General features: G+C 47.5%; 1 protein-coding gene and 1 long non-coding RNA gene across 2 annotated transcripts; both read right to left on the reverse strand.

Annotated features, from left to right (window-relative positions):
- Positions 1 to 5738: 5738 nt before the first annotated feature.
- LOC147736963 (uncharacterized) lies at positions 5739 to 11871 on the reverse strand. Its single transcript, XM_086954016.1, has one exon. The coding sequence runs from the start codon at positions 11835 to 11837 to the stop codon at positions 9837 to 9839; it is 2001 nt and encodes a 666-aa protein (XP_086810142.1). The 5' UTR covers positions 11838 to 11871; the 3' UTR covers positions 5739 to 9836.
- Positions 5739 to 12402, reverse strand: LOC147736964 (uncharacterized). The gene is made up of 2 exons (XR_015308309.1): positions 12283 to 12402; positions 5739 to 5835 (listed from the first exon to the last, which is right to left on the reverse strand). It is a non-coding gene; the product is annotated as an uncharacterized LOC147736964 (long non-coding RNA).
- Positions 12403 to 21499: the final 9097 nt, after the last annotated feature.

The following is a 21499-nucleotide window of genomic DNA, read 5'->3' on the forward strand; positions in this document are numbered from 1 at the left end:
TTTGGTGGAGCCCGAGGCCCTATTGTGACGCCGCAGACTTCGGAGGAGATCCTTGAGGCGTGCTAACCTGGACTAGTGGAGCGGACTCGCTGGTTGGACACCGGGGCGTTGGGCCCGTGGCAGCGGAACACTGTTGCTTGAGGTTTCGGGGCGCTATGATGTGGGGATTGTGGGGCGGAGTGTGCGGGACTGATTTGCTTTCACGAACCTTTCGCATTGATCCGCGCCCTACTGGCCCTTAAGGTAATCGCAGTGGAGACTGCGAACATTACTGCCTTTCATTGAGGGGTGGTTGGGAGTGTTGGTTTGGATGGGGGTACTTCCATTTGCGGGGGGGCCTGTCCTGGGGGGGTGGGAATTGAGAGCAGTTGGGGTTGCTCTGGGTGTTGTTGTTGGATGGGGGGTTTGGTTTCCTGTTTGGAGAGGGTGGGGGGGGACAGTCCGTGGTCGAGGAGCGTGCAAGATCAATGATTTCTATTGTTCGGTCTGGATGGGCGAAGGGGAATGGCTAGTACCGGGGCATTGAAATATGTGTCCTGGAATGTGCGGGGTATGCAGACCATGACACGTAGGCATAAAGTTCAGGCGTACCTCAAGCGTAGGGGGGTGCACATAGCGTTCCTGCAAGAAACACATCTTAATAAGCAAGAAGGGATTGCGCTGCAGAGGCGATGGAGGGGGCAGCTGTTCAACACGACGTTCTCAGCTTTTGCAAGGGGGGCGCTAATTTGGATACGAGCGGGGGTTCCCTTCCAGGTTACTAAAACATTAGTGGACCCTGAGGGCAGATATGTGGCGGTGGAGGGGAGGCTGAGAGGCAGGATAGTGTCTCTCTGCAGTGTGTACGCTCCCAATGTGGATCTGCCCGCATTTTTGTCCACACTCTCGGGTAAACTGGCGGGCTATTTGGCGGGGCCGGTGCTCCTGGGGGGGGGATTTCAATTCGGTGGAGGACGTGGTTATGGATAGGTCCCATCCCCCGCTGCGCGCATCCCCAGCACATAGGGTGGCCAAGCGCAGGCTGGAATGGCAGGAGAGTTGGGCCCTCACAGATGCATGGAGAGCGTTGCACCCCACTACTAGGGACTACTCCTTTCACTCGCAGTTGCATGATCTACATGTTAGGCTGGACGCGTTTTTGTGTTCATCGTATGTACTTTCTGCGGTGGGGGGGGCGGAATATTTGGCTCGGACGATGTCGGACCACAACCCTTTGTTGTTATCCCTGAACTGGATGGTGGACGTTAGCTGCGTACCAACATGGCGCCTGCAACCCGACACCCTGGATGACTTGTTGTTCAGGGAGGCCCTTGGAGACTGTATAGAGTGTTATTTTGAGGAGAACAGTGGCTCCGCCTCCACGAGGGCGGTGGAGTGGGATGCGTTTAAGGTGGTGGTGCGAGGGCACTGTATTGGACACACGGCTGGGGCTCGCAAGACTTTGATGGATGATTTGGATAAGGCGGAGACGCGGTTGAGGGATTTGGAGAAAGGTCGCCCGAATCACCCTGAGTTGCAGGAGGGGCTTAGTGGGGCCAGGGAGGGGCTGGCAATGGAACTGGAACGGCTGCGCAGCTTTGATCATAAAGCGTACATGACGAGGGCGCATGCGGAAGGCGATAAGGCGGGGTCTATGTTGGCGTGGCTTGCCAACCCAGTCAGGAGGGGTATGCCGATCATGATGATCCAGGAGACAGGGGAGGAGCCCTGCCATACCCAAACCGGGATACTGAACAAGTTTCGGGCGTATTATGCGGACCTCTACAGGAGTGGAGAAACAGGGGGGATGGATGAGCTGGGCGATTTCTTGGACGGTTTACAACTGCTGAGGGTGGAAGACTCAGAGGCAGAGGAGCTGGGTCGGCCCATTACGATCGGGGAGATAGGGTGTGCAGTTAAACAAATGGCCAGAAATAAGACCCCGGGTCTCGACGACCTCCCGATTGAGTTTTATGGTAAATATCTGGAGTACCTTGCTCCCCGGCTGCGAGCAGTCTACAACGAGGCACAATCAAGGGGGCGGCTCCCGGGCTCCATGTGTGAAGCCATCATGATCCCGCTCTTAAAACCGGGCAGAGAGGGAGCGGCTTTATCCTCCTACCGTCCGTTGTCCATGCTGACAACGGACTACAAGATCCTGAGTAAAATCCTTGCCAATAGGCTGCTAGTGCACATGACTGGCCTTGTTCATAAGGACCAGTGCGGCTTTATCCCGACACGCAACACCACCCACAATATCCGAAGGCTTACGAGATTAATGGGGGCAGACTGGCCGGGCGCCGTCTCTCCATTTGTTCTCTCTATTGACATAGAGAAGGCCTTCGACAGTCTTGAATGGGGGTACTTGTAGGAGGTGATGCGGCGTTTCGGGCTGGGAGACGGCTACATAACTGGACCAAGGTCCTGTACACTGACGCGGTAGCTAGAGTCCGGGTGGGCACTCTGGTCTCGAGGCAATACCCCGTCCGGCGAGGCACTAGGCAGGGGTGCTCCCTATCTCCTCTCTTGTTTGCCCTGGCGATGGAACCCTTCGCTGTGGAGGCCAGATCGGGCCGCCACTACGCCGGATTATCGTATAGGGACAGGCCACATCTCATTTCATTATACGCAGATGATCTGCTGATGTTCTTGGCAAACGCGGGCTCAGAGCTTTTGGGGGCGAGACGGCTGCTGGAGCGGTTTGGCCGGTTATCGGGCCTGAGGGTCAACTGGCCTAAGTCCTGTTTATTCCCTCTGCGATCAGGAGAACCGTGCCCACTCACGGCGCAGGAACTCCAGTGGGAACCGTGCTGTTTGCATTATCTGGGAGTTTATATCTATCATACTCCGGCGGATCTGCTGGAAGGTAACATCACCCGTTGTATTAATGCTCTGCGAGGGAGCATGGATTTCTGGTCTACACTGCCGCTGTCCCTGGCTGGTAGGATCTCCCTGCTTAAGATGGTGGCCCTGCCCAGGCTGTTGTATTACTTTAGGACGCTCCCGGTGTGGATCCCGAGCTCTATTTTTTGATGCCTGAGATCTCTGGTCATAGCGTTCTTATGGGGCGCGGGGAGGAGGCGTATAGCGCTGGACACTCTACTACGCCCCAAGGATGAAGGAGGGTTGGCAGTGCCTGATTTTGAAGGGTGTTATCTGGCGGCGCAGTTGCAGGCCTTCACTCAGGAGGTCGCGAGAGTGTATAGAGGCCCTGAGGAAGCGAGAGCGGAAGGTACCCCGAGACACGTGTTGGCGTATATCACATTGCACCAGAAGCTCATGGTTGGGGACCTGACGGTTGAGGAGCAGACGTTCCGACTCTGCTGGAACAGGGCAAGTAAACGAGCGGGGGTCCGCCTTATGTACGCTCCTGAAATCCCGTTGGGGATGGTTACGGCCCTCCCTCACGGAGGGGACTGGTCGCGCTTGCTGGGGTGGGAAGAGGCGGGGATACACATGCTGGGCGACTTATATGAGGATGGGGTACTGTTGCCGTTTCAGGAATTGCAGGAGCGGTTCGACCTACCGCGGGGCACTACTTGTTGCACGCGGCGGTCACGGGCGCCATGCAGGCTCACTGGGGGGAAGGCTTGCAGGAACCGGGCGTTTCTATGGCATGTCAATACACGATGATGGCAGCAGGGACCTTTAAGGCCGTCACCTGCTTATACTCCAGGATGCTGCGGGAGACCCTACAGCCTCTAGCGGCTCTGAAGGCCAAATGGGAGTTGGACCTCCAACTGGAGATCCCGGATACGACCTGGGGCCAGTTGCTGAGGCGAGCACGGAAAAGCTCGAGAAACGCCAGGTTTCAGTTGATTCACTTTTACGTCATTCACAGGGCATACCTCACGCCGGGGAAAATACGACAATATTTTGGGGTGGAACAAGCTGCTTGCCCCAGGTGCAATACAGTTGGTGAGGACTTGGGTCACATGTTATGGGATTGCCCCTCCCTGGGGGACTACTGGCAGGAGATTGGGAGGACCCTCAACAGTGCAACAGATAGGGACATTCAGTATACGAAAGCAGTGGGGGTCCTCCATTGGTTTCCACACACGCCTAGAAATAAGACTACCAGCAAATTTATAGACTTAGGGCTAATTCTGGCTAAGCGGGAGATAACGAGAAATTGGAAATCGAGGACAGGGCCCACGTACAAGAGATGGTACGGGGAATGCCTGCGGTGGGCGGCATGTGAGAGCACCTTGAGGTACCAGGTGGCCTGGAGAATGAATGATGAGAAGGCTATGGAGAGGGTGACTGCGTGGGAAATGATGGTGCAGGCGCTCCGAGACACAGCCGACGAGGAGCGGGAGGAAGTGGAGGAGCTGGGTACTGCTAACCCTGTCGCCATACCGGGGGACACACCTTAGTGAATGTATGTACTTCCTACGCCACAACAGACGTTCTTTCGACAGTGATTCAGCACAGCACGACCACGGGGGGGGGGCAAGTTGTTGGAATTGGCGGGCTGTTGGGGATCGAAAATTTTGGGTTGGGGGAGGGTCGAAAATCACAAACGCAACCCATCATTACTTTGGTACTAATAGTGTCGGGCAATGTAAGGAATCACAAGGACTATTAGTGGACGGAGGCCGAGCTGCGCCTGAGGAGGGGGCGGGCCTCCCAGAATGGGGAACAATGGAAAATGTTATTTCTTGTTTAGGTTGAATTATTATTTTAATTCTAATGCCTGTACATTTATCTTGGTGATGCAATAAAAGTGATGTTAAAAAAAAATGAATATTTAATCGGTGAACTCCTTCCTCTATCCAAAGCTGGGTTATGAGAACTCTGTATTTGGTGGCTCCAGCAACATAAAAGCAAATTTCGGATGATTCTCAATGCTACGGTTAATCCTATTTCTGGTCTGAGAAAGGCTAAAATGCATCAGAAACTTTCACTCTGCTCACGAGGCAGCATATGCTATTTAAGTTCTTGCATTTATCTGCAAAATTTATAAAAAGAGGATTCTTTTTAGCTCGTACACACAAACCTGAATATCATTTGTATTCCTTTTCTTCTGAATCCAGATTTCTTTCCAAGTGTCAAGGTTGCAGAAATGCATAACAGAGAGTCAATACTTGTGGATTCTAGCTTCTAGGAGCTGGAATTCTTTAGTTCTCAATATTTAATCTTTACTTAATTGTCAAACCTTAATAAACCTCATTAGAAGTAAACATTTTAACATCTTTTTCTCATATCAATAATTTTGCCATAATGCACTAATTCTATCCATGACACAGTTAGGATTTGGTCAAATGATTATATGCAAATAAGGAACTCAAAAATATGTTTACATGCAATTAATCAAACAATGAATTATTTAGATAGTCAGTGGTGAGCGGTCCAACCCCCCAAGGATCCAGCTGTTGAACATCACTGTGGAAAAGCCACAATGGTGGGTGCATTTACAGATGCATGTGATGATGGAAATGAGCATCGCTTCTCCTGTGTCAGACCTTGGGAGGTACGTGTGCACTGCAAGCACGAACCCAGAGAGTTGGAGATCACAATGTCCTACTTTCACTTCTCATGTTTTTGGACTCTGTTCTCTGGTTTCAGCAGTGACACCATCAATGTTGCAGAAAGCACCTAAAGCCCACAATTAACTATGAACATTCTCCAGTGACTGCAAGTTAAATCAGTTCGAGTGTGTTGGGATTATAGGTTTTAGCACTAATCCCTGAAGTTAGTTGAAAATATTTTTGACAAATGACCGAAGGCGCACTCAAAAGAATATTTCAAAGAAGGTGTTTTAAGTCCAAATGGTTATCTTCTTTATTGTGGTAATTATACCAAGTAAAACAAGCAGCCAACGCGTTTCGTTCCTATGGCGGAACTTCGTCAGGGCTGAAACAACCATAAAAACATTGATTACATATAATGATTGTGCAAAAAGACATGCATAAAAATATACACATAACAAATACAGCATAGGATGGAGAAAGCCTAATGTACATCAAACAATTAGAAATGTTTCATTAAAACATACCTAATGTATGTGTACATATCTTGACATGTAAAGACCCACTAAAAAAAGAGACACAACACGTAATGATAATGTCACCAGGTTCACACATCAATAAATATATATATACAGTTTAGAGCATGTTTGCATGTATAATTGACCACAAAAAAAATACAAGCATGTAATCAATCTTGGCTGCTATTAGCCAGCCTATATAACAAAAGATTTAAAAAGCTGAGGTTCAAATTTATCACATGTCCAGTCTTTATACGAAATGTCAATAAATAAAACTGAAGAAAAAAATGCAGGATTAAAGATAAGAAGAGAAAATCCAGAAGGAGAAGAGAAAGAAACACAAAGCAACAGAGTATGAGGTACAATCCTTACGTTTCCAAATCAAGGTGGTCATTCATTGACGAGTTTTTTGGAGGATGCATTTATAAATATAAATATTTATCAAAAAATGGTCACTAACTTATAGGTAACCATATGGTATTGACCCTATTGGAGAAAACAACATTTGAAGATGTATTCATGCCAATGAGTGGTATTATGGTCGCAAAAGACACTATGTACGATTGAATAAGCCACTCACCGTGAACTTTAATGTATAAGTTCAATCAGAAAAATGGTTGATGTATTAAGAAACGCAAGGGAGCATCATCAAGGATTGGCCATGTGAATGTACTGTTAAAATTGTATATAAGAAATATGTATAAATAGAAGTACCTCTAATACATATTAATGACATAATTAAATGCTGAGTATGAATCATATACCACCCTAAGGCGAAAATTTAGACAGAATGGGACTAGTGCAACAAGTGGGCATGGAGATCACAGCAAAAATTGTTGACAGTTGTCTCCGATATAAACAGGCCATATATGTGAAGAGATGTTTAATTGACCAAATGCGGCAATTTATATTGCAACCCGCTATTGTATGGAAGACCCAACCGAAAAAAATCAGTAAAATTGATACCCCACTCTCTCAATAATGAAGATCACAGGGACTAATAGAAAACTCCTCACCTTGCCCCAGATTTGATTCACTTAAGCGAGGAGTAGATAAATAGAGAGAAGGTATATGTTTTCCCCTCGTTAGTCCAAGCCCTGTACATAGTGTTGATTTTAAAAGTAGCATGAACAGGTGTGTGTGGACGTTGTTCTTTATACCTCTACTTTACCAAAGTAAAAAACAACACTATTCCTTTTCTTTTGGTCTGCACTCTGCTAATGTCTTAATGTGTTACCTGCAACTTCATTTATTTTTCTTATCTGTAGAGAAATTAAATGATCAATCGCTGAGTAGACATGATTATTCTACAAATATCTGTGTTGCTTCCATTCTGCTAGTCGGGGTGTCTATCTTCTACTTAATATCCTCCGGCATTTGAATGCCCCACATAATTGTAACTTCATCATCTTCTGTACTTCGCTGATTTATTGTAGGCTTAGTAACCAACTAAAGCTCTTCTCTTACTAACTGGACTTGAATGGTTTCCCCCCGGTGTGTGTCTGATGTCTTTTGAACTCTGAAGATTGACTAGAGCTCTTCACAAATTCACTGTAATGGTATGGTTTTAACCCTGTGTTAGTTTGCTGATGTCTTAGGATGTATAATAATCAACTAAAGCTCTCATACATTCACTGCAATTGTATGGTTTTCCCATGTGTGTGTTCTCAGATATCTCTGTAGGGCTGGTCATTGACAAAAGCTCTTCACACATTAACAAGAGTTGTATGTTTTATCCCATGTGGGTGTTCGCTGATGCCTTTGGGGGTGTGATAACCAACTAAAGCTCTTCGCACATTCACTGCAGTCGTATGGTTTTTCCCTAGTGTGTGTTCAATTATGTTTTTGTAGCTCATACAATTGAATAAAGAATTTTGCACATTCCCTTCATTTGAATAGTTTTTCCCGTGTGTGTTCGGTGATGTCTTTGTTGCTCTGATAAGTAACTAAAGCTCTTCACACGGAGGAGGAGCTACGCTAGCAACCAAGATGGCCACTTAGGCTCCCGGCTCCGCCGACCTCCGTCTTCAGCCAGATAATCCTGTCATATATCCTGATCGTACGGCCGACCTACATGTAGATGAACCGTTGCTGAGTATGATGGGGCAATCCCGGGAACTTTATCACCTTGATTGACGGAGTTGTGTCGTGTTTTTGATCTCGGCCTAACCCGGCGTGTGAGCCAGGGCCTCAAGTACTGGCCCAGCCGGGTTACAGTTGAACAACATCGGCCGTGGGACTCAGACAGGGCCCGGTCTCTCGCAGTGGAGGTTATCCTGGCCCGATTCTGATGGCGGTCGATTGGCCTGATTGTTATTGAAGGAGTGGTGTCAATTTTTGTCTGTGGCTGTGGGGGGGTGTCCCCATCCCGGCTCCCCGGTTTGCCGCCCCCGGGGTCTGCTGGGTTGGGGCCCTTGCTTGCAGTAGCGGGACACACACTGAGGCTGTTTGTCCGATGATGCACCCTCCGATGCTGTCCTCTCCGCTCTTGCTTATTCCCCCGGAGAAACCAGGCTCTCCGGGGAACACGCCTATGATTGAAATCGACAGAGCGGAGATGGGTCGGCCGAATTGTGAACCGTCATTGAAGGCCATATTGGCCGCCATCGGGGCACTTCATTCACATCTGGGAGCCATTGTTCACAAAATGATCGCCGGTATCATCGAAACTGGGCGCCCGAGTCCAGACCCTGAGTTATCGCAAGAACTACAACGACCTGAATTTCCCACGAGGTACATAGTACTGGAGGATGAGGTCCCCGTGCTGGAAGAAGTGTTGATGCCCTTGGCTAGAGAGCAGAGTACTTGCGGACTTAGTTCTTTGACAGTATCGCAGCAATCACCATCGCTACCGATTGAGATTGAACTACTTGGTTTTTCTCTCCTGGGGACTTCCATTAGTGACTATCGTAAGGCAACGACGTCTTTTCCCTCCCTAGCGGTTTTCCTACATCTACGGAGGAAACAACATCTGGACTTAATGTTGGTGAGGGAGATCATATGTGTGGCTGAGGTTTGCAAAGACTCATCGCTTTTGACTTGTCCCAGACTGATCTTTATTGAACTCCTTTCGAACTTTGATTTTCCTGGGATTGTGATGGTGTTGTCAGACAGAGTTCGCATGAGGGATCGGAAGGACCAAGGATTAGATTGTTTGCCTGGGTCTGATTTTGGGGCTTTAGAGGACACGGATCCGTTACCATAATGTTTGTGGGAGGTTGAGCGGTGTTTAACGTCTCCCCTGTTTAACTCTGTCTATAACTTCTGGTTAATTTTTGGGTTTCTACAGGGGTTGTTCGTTACGGGCGGGGGGAAGGGAGACCGGGAGCCTGTATGAAACTCTCCTCCTCCGTTTTCTTTTCTACTTTTAGAAATTAGTTAGTTGGGGCGACAGGCACACTGCTAGTTGGGGTTAGGCGATAGCCATATGCAGGGGTGCAGGGTGGGGGATGGGCCTATTGTTTTGTTTTGTTTTAGCTTTTGTTCTTATGGTTTCCTTTTTTCCACTCTCTCTTTCAGTTTCTCTTCAAAAATATTGGTAATTATCCTGTACTTGTCTAAATTCTAGTATCTGGTGAACGTGCTTCTTTTACTGTCCTGATTCCATGGGTGGGTGGGTTCTGAGGATTTACGCCTGAGTTGGGTTGTAGATTGAAAAGTCGTAAATCGTGTTTAGTAATTATTAGCGCAGGCATCTCAGCTACTCCTTTATTGCTTCGTGTTTATCCTGTTTTTTGTACCGATTCGCCGTATTATTATGTTTGAATGTATGACACCAGATATGTCTATTCCTTTTCCTTGTTTTTAAAACAATAAAAAGATTTATAAAAAAAAAGTTCTTCACACATCCGCTTCACTTGAATGATTTTTACCCTCTGTGTGTTCGTTGATGTCTTTGTAGGTCCGATAACTGACTAAAGCTCTTCACACATTCACTGCACCTGAATGGTTTTTCCCCAGTGTGTGTTCGTTGATGTCTTTGTAGGTCTGATAATTGATTAAAGCACTTTACACATTCACTGCACTTGAATGGTTTTTCCCCTGTGTGTGTTCGCTGATGTCTGTGGAGGTGTAATAACCAACTAAAGCTTTTTTCACATTTACTGCAGTGGTATGGTTTTAACCCTGTGTGTGTTTGCTGATGCGCTTGAAGGTGTGATAACCGACTAAAGCTCTTGACACATTCGCTGCAATGGTATGGCTTTTCCCCTGTGTGTGTTCGCTGATGTCTTTGGAGCTGTGATAACTGTCTAAAGCTCTTCACGCATTCGCTGCAGTGGTATGGTTTTAATCCTGTGTGTGTTCGCTGATGTACTTGAAGGATTGATAATTGACTAAAGCTCTTCACACATTCATTGCAGTGGTATGGCTTTTCCCCTGTGTGTGTTCGCTGATGTCTTTGTAAGATTGATAATTGACCAAAACTCTTTTCACATTCACTGCAGTGGTATGGTTTTTCCCCTGTGTGTGTTTGTTGATGTACTTGGAGGGCTGATAACTGCCTAAAGCTTTTCACACATTCACTGCAATGGTATGGTTTTTCCCCAGTGTGTGTTCGCTGATGTACGCGTAGGATTGATAACTGACTAAAGCTTTTCAAACATTCACTGCAATGGTATGGTTTTTCCCCAGTGTGTGTTCGCTGATGTCCGTGTAGGATTGATAACTGCCTAAAGCTCTTCCCACATTCACTGCAACGGTATGGTTTTTCCTCATAGTGTGTTCGCTGATGTCTTTGCAGGTCTGGCGATCGACTAAACCTCTTCACACATTTAATACACCCGAAAGGCTTTTCCCCAGTGTGTGATCGCTGATGTGTTTGGAGGTGTGATAACCATCTAAAGCTCTTTTCACATTCGCTGCAGTTGTATGTTTTTTCCCCTGTGTGTGTCTTCTGATGTCTGTAGAGGTGTGATAACTGACTAAAGCACTTCAAACATTCATTGCACTGGTATGGTTTTTCCCCTGTGTGCATTCGTTGATGTCTTTGGAGATCTGATACCTGACTAAAGCTCTTCACACATTCATTGCACTTGAATGGTTTTTCCTCTCTGTGTGTTCGCTGATGTCTTTTCAGGGTTGATAACAGCCTGAACCTCTTCACACATTCACTGCATCTGAATGGCTTTTCTTCTGTGTGTTTTTGCTGATGTGCTTGGAGATGTGATAAACAACTAAAGCCCTTCTCAGATTCGCTGCAGTTGTATGTTTCTTCCCCTGTGTGTGTTTTCTGATGTTTGTAGAGGTGTGATAACTGACTAAAGCTTTTCACACATTCACAGCAATGGTAAGACTTTCCCTCTGTGTGCTTTCGCTGATGTCTTTGGAGATCTGATAACAGCCTAAAGCTCTTCACACATTCACTGCACCTGAATGGCTTTTCCCCAGTGTGTGTTCGCAGATGTACTTGGAGGTGTGATAACCAACTAAAACTCTTCTCACATTCGCTGCAGTTGTATGTTTTTTCTCCTGCGTGTGTTTTCTGATGTCTGTAGAGATGTGATAACTGACTAAAGCTCTTCAAACATTCACTGCAGCGGTATGGCTTTTCCCCTGTATGCGTTCGCTGATGTCTTTGGAGATCTGATAACTGACTAAAACTCTTCACACATTCATTACACTTGAATGGTTTTTCCCCTGTGTGCATTCGCTGATGTCTTTTCAGGGTTGATAACAGCCTAAAGCTCTTTACACATTCACTGCATCTGAACAGCTCTTCGCCTGTGTGTGTTTGCCGATGGCACTTTAATATGGATGAGAAACTAAAGCTGTCGCTGCATGTGTATGATTCTTCTTTCTTGATTAGTGTCTCTGGGTCGGGTATATATTTGTCTACATCCCATGACTGTGTTTCCTGAAGGGCCAGCATGGTTGATAAAGCACTTGTATTATTCCCACATTTCCTGCATTTGTTGGCATTTACAACATTTGATTTCCAATTTAAAAATAAAGTACAATGGCCACTAAACACTTGCCACACTCATAATATTGGACAGGCTTCCTTGCAAGAGATTGGATTGGATAACAGGTTTTGACACTCGTGGGTAAAAATAAATCCTTCTCGTTGGTGCAATAGGGACCGTGCTCTAAATGTTAGACAGCAGAACTCCTCTTTCTTTTACACTTTAGTTGTTTGTCTCCACTCAGTTGTGCTCTACACTGGTTGTTGTGGTATAGCCAGGAATAGTTTACAATACACCTAGAACATTGAATGATGGTCTGCTATCATTTTAGGAATCAAAGCACTGCTGTAACCACATTATACCGATCTCATGATCACAGCTGAAGGTAGTTTGTCAATGTTGTTGCCTTACTTTTCTAGAGGTCATTTCCTCAGTCCTGTGACGTGGAGGTGCACAGCTCTTACTCTTACGTCCACTCAATTATCCTTCACAGCCTCTTTCGGAATCTGTCAGTTTATGTTCAGGTCTGTTCGTCTCTGACTGCGCTGAGGTTTTCCTGAATACTGAAGTTCATTATTTCTGACCATTATTTGTAGATTTACAGAACAATTGCTGTTATTCAAAAGCATTTCATGCTTTCAAAGCTTGTTTTCTGTTGGATGTAAAGAGATTTAAAATTACGAAATGCAAATGTAACACAATATGAATACCCAATATTTAACAGGCTTTTAACAACATCTCTACTTTACTATCTTTGGAGCTTAGCAAGGATTATTTCACCATACACAGATATTTAAGCAAACATTCTGTTGAACATGTCATATCTTATTAACTTCTGAAAAGGAGGTGAATTACCAGTGCTCACAGAGTAACTTAGTATAGAAAGGGCTAGAGGTAAAGCTTTAGGTAGATGCACGTGGACAAGATTTCATTTAAACAACAACAGATTGTGTAAAAAGAGAGATCAGGGTGTACAGTTGTTTATTTAGTTTCAGGAAGTGTACAACAAAGTGGACTCCTCTGGAGGTACATAAGAAAGGTAACTGCATCCACATACTTCAGTGCTTTCCTGTTCACATTATATCAGCTCAAGTAACAACTCTTGTCTTTACCTTGATGTTCGTTAAGTAATCGCGGCCACAATTTCAGCTGGGGTTGGTTCAAGAATTTCTGGTTTCTTCTAACCTGAAAGATTGGAACATTATCATGTGTTGAGATAGATATTTTTATTGCTGTAACATCCGTTCATCTCCCTAAAACTAGTTCAACTTGCAGGGCCTGGCTCTGGCCGCACATGTTACATACACAAGAGATTCTTTAGTTCTTCCTAAAGTATCTAAAGTTCAGAACTTGTTGCATTTCAAGCCGCAGCTCCTTCCACAGCTCTTGCTGTAAAACCACGAGTGGTTCATTATAATGCCCGACCTTTACATTGTAAGCACAGATAAAGTAAACAAACACTGATCTATAAGTTAATATTCAATCATAACAGTTATTTAGTCCTTATTATTGAGACTCTATGACAACCAATAATTTATCTGACATATCAGTGCAGCCAGCAGAGGAGGCTACTCTTTGGCCGGACGGGGTTTTGGCGGTGCGTGACGAGGCGTCCGTCATCCGCAGGTGAATATAGCATTTCTACCTTAAGGCATTTCTTACATCCAGGTTTAACTTGTTCCCTGTTCATTACTCGCCCACAATGTCTGTGTACTCATTTAACAGGTTACTTTTGGGCTGAATCAGGGGAACACACTTGATGCATGCACACAGCGGATGCCAGATAATGGCCTGATAATCATGCGCCCATTGCTGTCTGTGTAGGATTACAAGCTTCATTGCAGAAGCTCACAAGGTACAAACAGATGGGGTGCACAGGTAGGTGCTTATGAGGTATAGACGGAGGAGGTGCACAGGTAGGTGCTTGTGAGGTATAAACTAAGGAGTCGAACAGGTAGGTGATTACGATATATAAGCAAAGGTGGTAAACATGTAGGTGATTATGAAGTATAAACAGAGGTAGAGCAGAGGTAAGTGCTTATGAGGTATAAAGAGAGGAGGCACACAGGTAGGTGCTTGTGAGGCACAAAGAGAGGCGGTGCACAAATAGTTGGTTATAAGATATAAATAAAGGAGGTGTATAGGTAGGTGCTTATGAGGAGTAAACCGAGGTGCACAGGTAGCTGCTTATGAGGTACAAACAGAAGCGGTGCACATGTAGGTACCTATGGGGTACAAATAGAGGCGGTGCTTGTGAAGTACAACCAGAGGAGGAGCAGAGGTAGGTGCTTATGAGGAATAAACAGGGAATGTGCAGAGGTAGGTGCTTATGAGGTATAAACAGAGGAGGTGCACAGGTAGGTGCTTATGAGGAACAGAGAAGTGTCGGAAGCTGGGTCTTTATATAGTACACCAAAAAGAGGTATACTGTACAAAGAGTTCACATATTCCTTAAAAGTGGACAGGGTTTGCGCTAGCAATCCCAAGGTGCTCTTCTAGGGCGTAGTGAGGCCGAGCAGCCTTAGGCTTCTCAGAGATCAGTGTTAGACATCTCTAAAATACACATACAATAAATAAACGATGTGCACAACCAAATAAGGAGATCCCCCAATTTATAAAAATAACACATACTTTTATATATATGTGACGGCCATTTATTTTTTATTTATGTCATTTCTAAAGCGCGCTGCAACCCTACGGGCATCCTGGCGCTGAAAAAAGTGCAACTAGAAAAAACTGAACATCAAAGGGACAAGTGAGTGGAACAGCTCTAGGGAGGTGTGATTTTGGGGAAAAGCCAAGTCTTTATCCTTTTGCGAAAAAGCAACAGTTCGTTGGTTTTCCTAATTGCCAAGGGAAGGCTATTCCAGAGATGAGCTGCAGCTATGCTAAAAGCTCTGCCACCATGAGTAGCTTTCCTAATCCTAGGTACACTAAGGAGGTTAGTGGATGAGGAGTGGAGGGTCCGTGTGGGTTCATACCACTTGAATTTGGCCTGAAGGGGCTTAGGACCCAAACCATGCGCTGCCTTGAAGACGGTGCACAGGGATTTGAACCGGATCCTCTGATGAACGGGCAGCCAGTGCAACTCAGCTAGAGCAAGGGAGGTGGAGGACCGACGTCCTCGAGAAAGCACCATCTTTGCAGCTGCCGCCTGGATGCTCTGGAGTCTGGAAATCAGATAGGCAGGAGATTCCAGTAACAGAGCGTTGCAGTAATCCAGGCGGCTGAGGATGGTACTTCTGACCACGGTTGCTCTGGTGTGTGCTGGAAGTAAAGGCAGCAGCTTTCGAAGGCCCCGCATTAAGGCGAAGCAGCTGCTCACCTGTCTGTTGACGTTGGTCTCCAGACTCAGGTTGTCATTGAGACTGACCCCCAGATTCCGCACTGTTTTTACTGGTGCCAGTGGCTCACATGAGTCTAGAGGCCAAAAGCCAACAGGCAGGTTTCTGGCTATTCTTCCCACTTTGCATTGCATTATCTCAGTTTTGCTGCTGTTAAACTGTAGTGAATTTCTTTTTAGCCAGGTTGCCATTTTCATTATGCAGGTGTGGAAGGTCTCAAGAGATTCTGCATGGGCACCATCCAGGGAAATCATCAGCTGCGTGTCATCCGCATAGTTGATCACGCTAATGCCGTGAGCCTTGATGATGGCCATCAGGGGCTGCATATAAACATTAAAAAGGATCGGGCTAATCGCAGACCCCTGAGGGACCCCATGTGGGACCATAGCGAACTCAGACTGATACGGGGGCAATGCCACTGCCTGCCATCTATCTGACAGATAAGAGCGGAGCCAGTCAAGTGCCATACCCTGTACTCCAAAGGTTTTCAACCTAGTCAGCAGGATGTCGTGGCTCACCGTATCGAATGCCAGGTCAAGCAGAATCAGAATTGCTGATTCTCCCCTGTCCGCCCTCATTCTCAGGTCATCCAGTACCATCAGTAAAGCTGACTCGGTTCCATGGGCTGGTCTGAAACCGAATTGCTCCTCTTCAAGGATGTTATTTGTTTCCAGGAAGAGGGACAAAGACCTACTGACCAGCCGTTCCATGATCTTAACTGGGTACGGCAGGAGTGAGATAGGCCGGTAGTTCTTATGGCAATTGGGGTCCAGATTAGATTTCTTTAGCAGCGGTGTGACAACTGCCTGTTTCCACTCCCTCGGCACAGTGCCTGTGCCGAGGGATTGGACACATAGCTGGCGGAGTACAGGAAAGAATTCAGCCCCAAATTCTTTAACTATTTTATGGGGTAGAGGATCCAATGGGGATCCAGATGTTACATTGAGGGCTAATTGCGTGAACTCTTGTTCTGTGGGGGTAACAAATGTATCCAGGATAGCCCCTGGTGCTAGGTGTTCATCCATTTCTTCATTCTTCTTTCCATTCTCCATGCTGCTTTGGTGCTGCACTATGGAGGGGGGGCATCCTCCATGCTTTCTATGAGTTTGGAGATTTTTTCCTGAAAGAAGGAAGCCAAACCATCACATAATTCCTGTGAAGGCTTGATATTGCTGTTGGTGCAGGCAGGGTGGGACAGATCTTTCACAATTTTAAAGATATCGCGTGCTTTGTTAGAGCTTTTTAGGATAAAGGCAGCAAAGTATTCTGCTTTGGCTGTGGCAATCTCTTTCTTATATCGGGTTATTGTCAGCCTCCAAAGTAGTCTATTCTGTTCTTCATAGCCTCTTCTCCATTGTCTTTCTGCCCTTTTACAGACATTTTTCAGATCTTTCAATGTTTCTGTGTACCAGGGCGCGGAGGGGTTACCTCTTTTCCTGATTACTTTCAGTGGAGCTATGTGATTAAGTTTCTTGGTTACATGGTCACAGAGTAAGCAATAGTTTGTGGCAATGTCATTTTCTGGTTTAACGATGGTCTGCATCTGAAAGAGGTCAGTCTCCTTTTCTCCTTTCCTCTTTAGTAATCCTTTCCAATCGCGGCTGATAAAAGTTCTAACCTGTGTATTCACTGGACCTATATTGCCCAGGGTGTGGATATCAAACATTATGAGATGGTGGTCTGACCATCCCACTGGTTGGATTTTTCCCATGGCTATAAGATCTTCTTCAGCGAAGATTAGATCTAGGATGTTTCCTTCCCTGTGAGTGGGAGTAGTTACCCATTGTTTTAGTCCTAAGTTAGCGCAGGATTGTATGATGTTGTAATAGGCTGTATCTAAAGTGCCATTAGTCCATAGGTTGAAATCCCCCAGTACCAGTACTCTGCTATGGGTAAGTGTCAGGTTGTTAATGACTGTGATTAGTTCCTGTTGTTGCATAGCATTGATGAACCCTGGTGGCCTATAACAGATTAGGCAAGTGAGACAGTGACCTGAGTCGAGTTTGATTGATATCCCAGATAGTTCTGCGCAGGAGGTTTTGTCTATATCCAGCAAGGCAATGTTCAATTCCTCCCTGAAGATGATTCCCGTTCCTCCCCCTCGTTCCTTCGGCCTTGGGTTATGGAGAATCTTATACCCCTCTGGGCATGCCGGGCCTAGTTCAAGCTCTAGACCAGCCACTGTCCAGGTTTCTGTTAAGAACAGGATATCCAGATTACTGGATTCGATCAGGAGCTGTATCTCGGTGGCATGTTTTGGAAGAGACCTAACATTTAGTAACCCACTTCTCAGCTCTTCTCTAGATCTGCGCCCTAATACTGGATGTAATATCTCGCCAGATGGTGTATGGCTGTTAGCAGAATCTTGGTCTACTTTTGTTGCTAGACTGATTGGGAGTGGATTTATATACGGCAGATAGGTTAGACAATTTGGACAGTGATTGTTAACTTTAGATTTCATGTAAGGTGCTAGTCGTGGGCAGGTTGCCTTACCTGCCAAAGGGTCAAGCGTTATAAGTGTGTCTCTGCTGTATCTATGAACCACCTTGTCTGGAGTAAGATGGCCAGGGGGGGTAGCCCTGAACCCCCAGAATCAATATGATCAGGTAAGTACGTTTCGAGATAGAAATTCTTTCAATTTTAAAAAGTCAACACTTTGCCCATTTTCAGAAGCTGCAATGTTATCATGCGGGAGGAAAAACAAGTATGGGATACAGTAGAGTAATGAGACTTATGAGACCAATCTCCTGGTCTTAAGGTAAGTATGGTACAAGGTCCAAGGCAGCGCCATCAGGTCAACTCCAGTGACCCTAGGGCAGCAGGGTGCAGTGGTAAAATACAGCTTCCGGTGCCCAATATTAGTCTATGTGGATCAATCTTAATGAAAGGAGACTGCAGGTTTGGATTGGGAGGCCAGACGGGCTGAACCAACAGGGGGGCTCAGGCAGCACAATGCTGGGGGACATGGAGAAGCCTTCAGTCCTCTTCTCTTTGGGCCAGGGGTAACGGGTGCAGAAGTGTCCTAAGGCGTCAGGTTTTGTCACTAGGAGCGTCGTGGTAGAGGGGGTCTGCAAGCAGAGGCCGCAGGTGGCATTGATAAGTCCACAGAGGTGAAACCCAAGATGGGCATCAGGTCTGGTGACTGGGTTGCCACTGTCGGCCTACTTCACCCAGGTGCTAAGTGGCTCAGTTATAGCGGTGCTTTCCAATGTCGGGTTTTCACGGTCTTGGAGCCTCACAGTTCTTTCTTGGTACCTACAAGGTGCAGGGGAGCAACTCTGCTGTTCCACAGGAGTTCCTAGTTCTTGGTCAAAGTGCTGGCAGTTCTCCCAGGCTTTGGAGACAAGGCAGCTGCAGGACACGTTGTGTTTCGGCACAACTGTCTAATAACAGACGGGTCAGCAGGGTCGCTGCTAAAGTAATTTGCTGGACCTTCTGTTGTTTTTTCTTGCGAGTCTTCACGTCCATCCGTCTTCTTTTAGGTCGGCAGGATCTGATCTCCTGATGCCAGGGTCTCCCATAAATGCTAGATTTAGGGGCGTTAGTGGAGTCTAGTGTAATAGCCATTCAGCTATTGATCCCTGGGGTCCTACACCCCCAATATCACTACTTTCAGGAGTTCTTCAGTTGGCCATCGCATAGATGGCAGACTCTGAAAAGTTGTGATCATTTCAGGTAGTACCCCTGAAGGGTGGTACTAGCCGGAAGGTGAACACGCCTATCTGACTACTAATTTTCCTGCCTTTCTCAAGTGCCAAATGGGCCCTGGTTAAAGGCTGTCAGCATCCTTTCCTGTGAGGGAATCCAGATTGACATACCAAAGGCGGTGGTCTCTTGGACCTGCCTCGGAATGCTAATCTGTAGGTCATCCTGTGGGAGGGGGTGTAAAATATCTTCTACGAGGGCACGATATGTTTCTGACACCTGAGAGCAAAGGCCCTCACCCAAGGGGGTCAGAAACTTGTCTGTGTCGGCAGGCTGGCTAAAACCAGTCAGTCAGCACACTAGTAGGGTCTGGGTTCGCTCATGCAGGGATTACTAGTACAGTTTAATTACTGAAGTACCGCTATTGGTGGCCAAGTCTATCAAAACAGACCAAGGACTTTGTCCTTAAATGCAACATCTGCCAGCAGATGAAGGGCTCCACCTTGGCACATCTAGCACAGACATCTCTTTGGATTTAAGACAAGCCCTTGGCGTGTTTGTATTTGGATCACTGCGGTGCCTTACAATCAGATGGGGCTTACAAGTACATCTTGGTGGCAGTGAATTCATGATCCAGATTCCTGTGGGTTTGGCCACAGCATTCAGCTGATGCTCAAACTGTAATAAAGGATTTGTGAGTCTTCATTGGGACATACTCAATTAGCACACTACATTGCGACTATGGTCTGGAGTTTAGCTCTCTGGCTTACAAAGAAGCCATGGAAGGTTTGGGTGTGGCCTTGCAGTACTCCTCCCCCTACCATCCTGAGGGAAATTCGGTGGTTGAGAGGAAAAACCACGGTGTCCACCCCCACCCACCTCGCCGGACACACACTCGATGCAGTCTTCTCTTCCAGCACAGACATCGCCTTCAGCCACGCCACAGAGCTTCAATGGACGGACCACAGCTGCGTCCACTTCACCTTCAAGAGAACGACGACCCACCACCACCAGCAACAGGCCGCCCGCAGAAGCTGGAACAAGATCACAGCAGACCAGCTCGCCACCTCCCTGAGCCAGCACCCTCCTGCCAGCTCAGCGATCCCCAGCCAGGCCGCCGAAAACCTCACGAAGTGGATCAGCATCTGCGCGGACGAGCTCGCCCCGCTGAGAACCCCGCCCAGCAGACCCGGCAGCAAGAAAGCCCCGTGGTTCACCGACGAACTCAAGAGCTCCAAGAAGAACTGCCGAGCCCTCGAGAAAGTCTGGAGAAGGGAACCCACACCGGACAACAGGACCACCTTCAAGCTGGCCACCCGGAAGCACCACCAGCTGATCCGCGCCGCCAAGAAAACTGCATTCAAGGACCCGCTGGACAACAACGCACACAACTGCAAGGAACTCTTCAACATCGTGAAAGAGCTATCCAACCCCAGCGCAGGAAACAACAACATCACCCCATCGCAAGACCTCTGCAACTCCCTCGCTTCATACTTCCACAACAAGATCGCGGACATACACAACAGCTTCAACAACCAACCAACGCACACCAAGACCGAACAACCACCCCCCACCACCACCCTCCACGCCTGGACCCCGATCAGCACCGAAGACACCATCCGCACGATGAACTCCATCCACTCCGGATCACCGACCGACCCCTGCCCTCACCACGTCTTCAACAAGGCCGACGCTGTCATCGCACCCCACCTGCGAGACATCATCAACACATCCTTCGACACCGCCACCTTCCCTGAGAGCTGGACGCACGCCGAACTCAGCGCTCTACTCAAGAAACCCACAGCGGACACCACCGAACTCAAGAATTACCGCCCCATCTCGCTCCTCCCGTTTCCAGCCAAAGTCATCGAGAAGACCGTCAACAAGCAGCTGGCCGCCTTCCTCGAGACGAATGGATCCCTCGACCCCTCACAGTCCGGCTTCCGAGCCAATCACAGCACCGAGACCGCCCTCATCGCCGCCACCGATGACATCCGAGCCCTGATGGACAACGGAGAAACAGCGGCCCTCATCCTCCTAGACCTCTCTGCGGCATTCGACACTGTCTGCCACCGCACCCTAGTACAGCGCCTCAGCAACGTCGGAATCCAGGACAAGGCGCTGGAATGGATCATCTCCTTCCTCGACGGAAGAACACAGAGAGTCCGCCTACCACCGTACAAGTCAGAGGCCTCCGAAGTCATCTGCGGCGTCCCTCAAGGATCCTCTCTGAGCCCCACCCTCTTCAACGTCTACATGTGCCCCCTCGCGGCCATCGCACGCCAACACAACCTCAGCATAATCTCCTACGCTGACGACACCCAGCTGATCCTCTCCCTGACCAACGACCCCGCCACCGCCAGAGCCAACCTGCACGAAGGGATGAAAGAGGTAGCCGAGTGGATGACGACCAGCCGCCTGAAACTGAACTCTGACAAGACGGAGGTCCTCATCCTTGGCTCTTCACCCTCCGCCCAGGACGACTCCTGGTGGCCTCCCGCCCTGGGCACCGCACCCAAACCGACAGACCATGCACGCAACCTGGGCTTCATCCTGGACTCCTCCCTCTCCATGACCAGGCAAGTTAACAACGTCTCCTCGGCGTGCTTCAACATCCTACGCATGCTACGGAAGATCTT

Source organism: Lissotriton vulgaris, chromosome 1_1 (assembly GCF_964263255.1).
Source record: "Lissotriton vulgaris chromosome 1_1, aLisVul1.2, whole genome shotgun sequence".
Classification (NCBI taxonomy): Eukaryota; Metazoa; Chordata; class Amphibia; order Caudata; family Salamandridae; genus Lissotriton; species Lissotriton vulgaris.

Bases quoted from the DNA above. Each gene is read 5' to 3' on its own strand.
- LOC147736963 (XM_086954016.1), bottom strand. From the start codon at position 11,837: ATGCTGGCCCTTCAGGAAACACAGTCATGGGATGTAGACAAATATATA.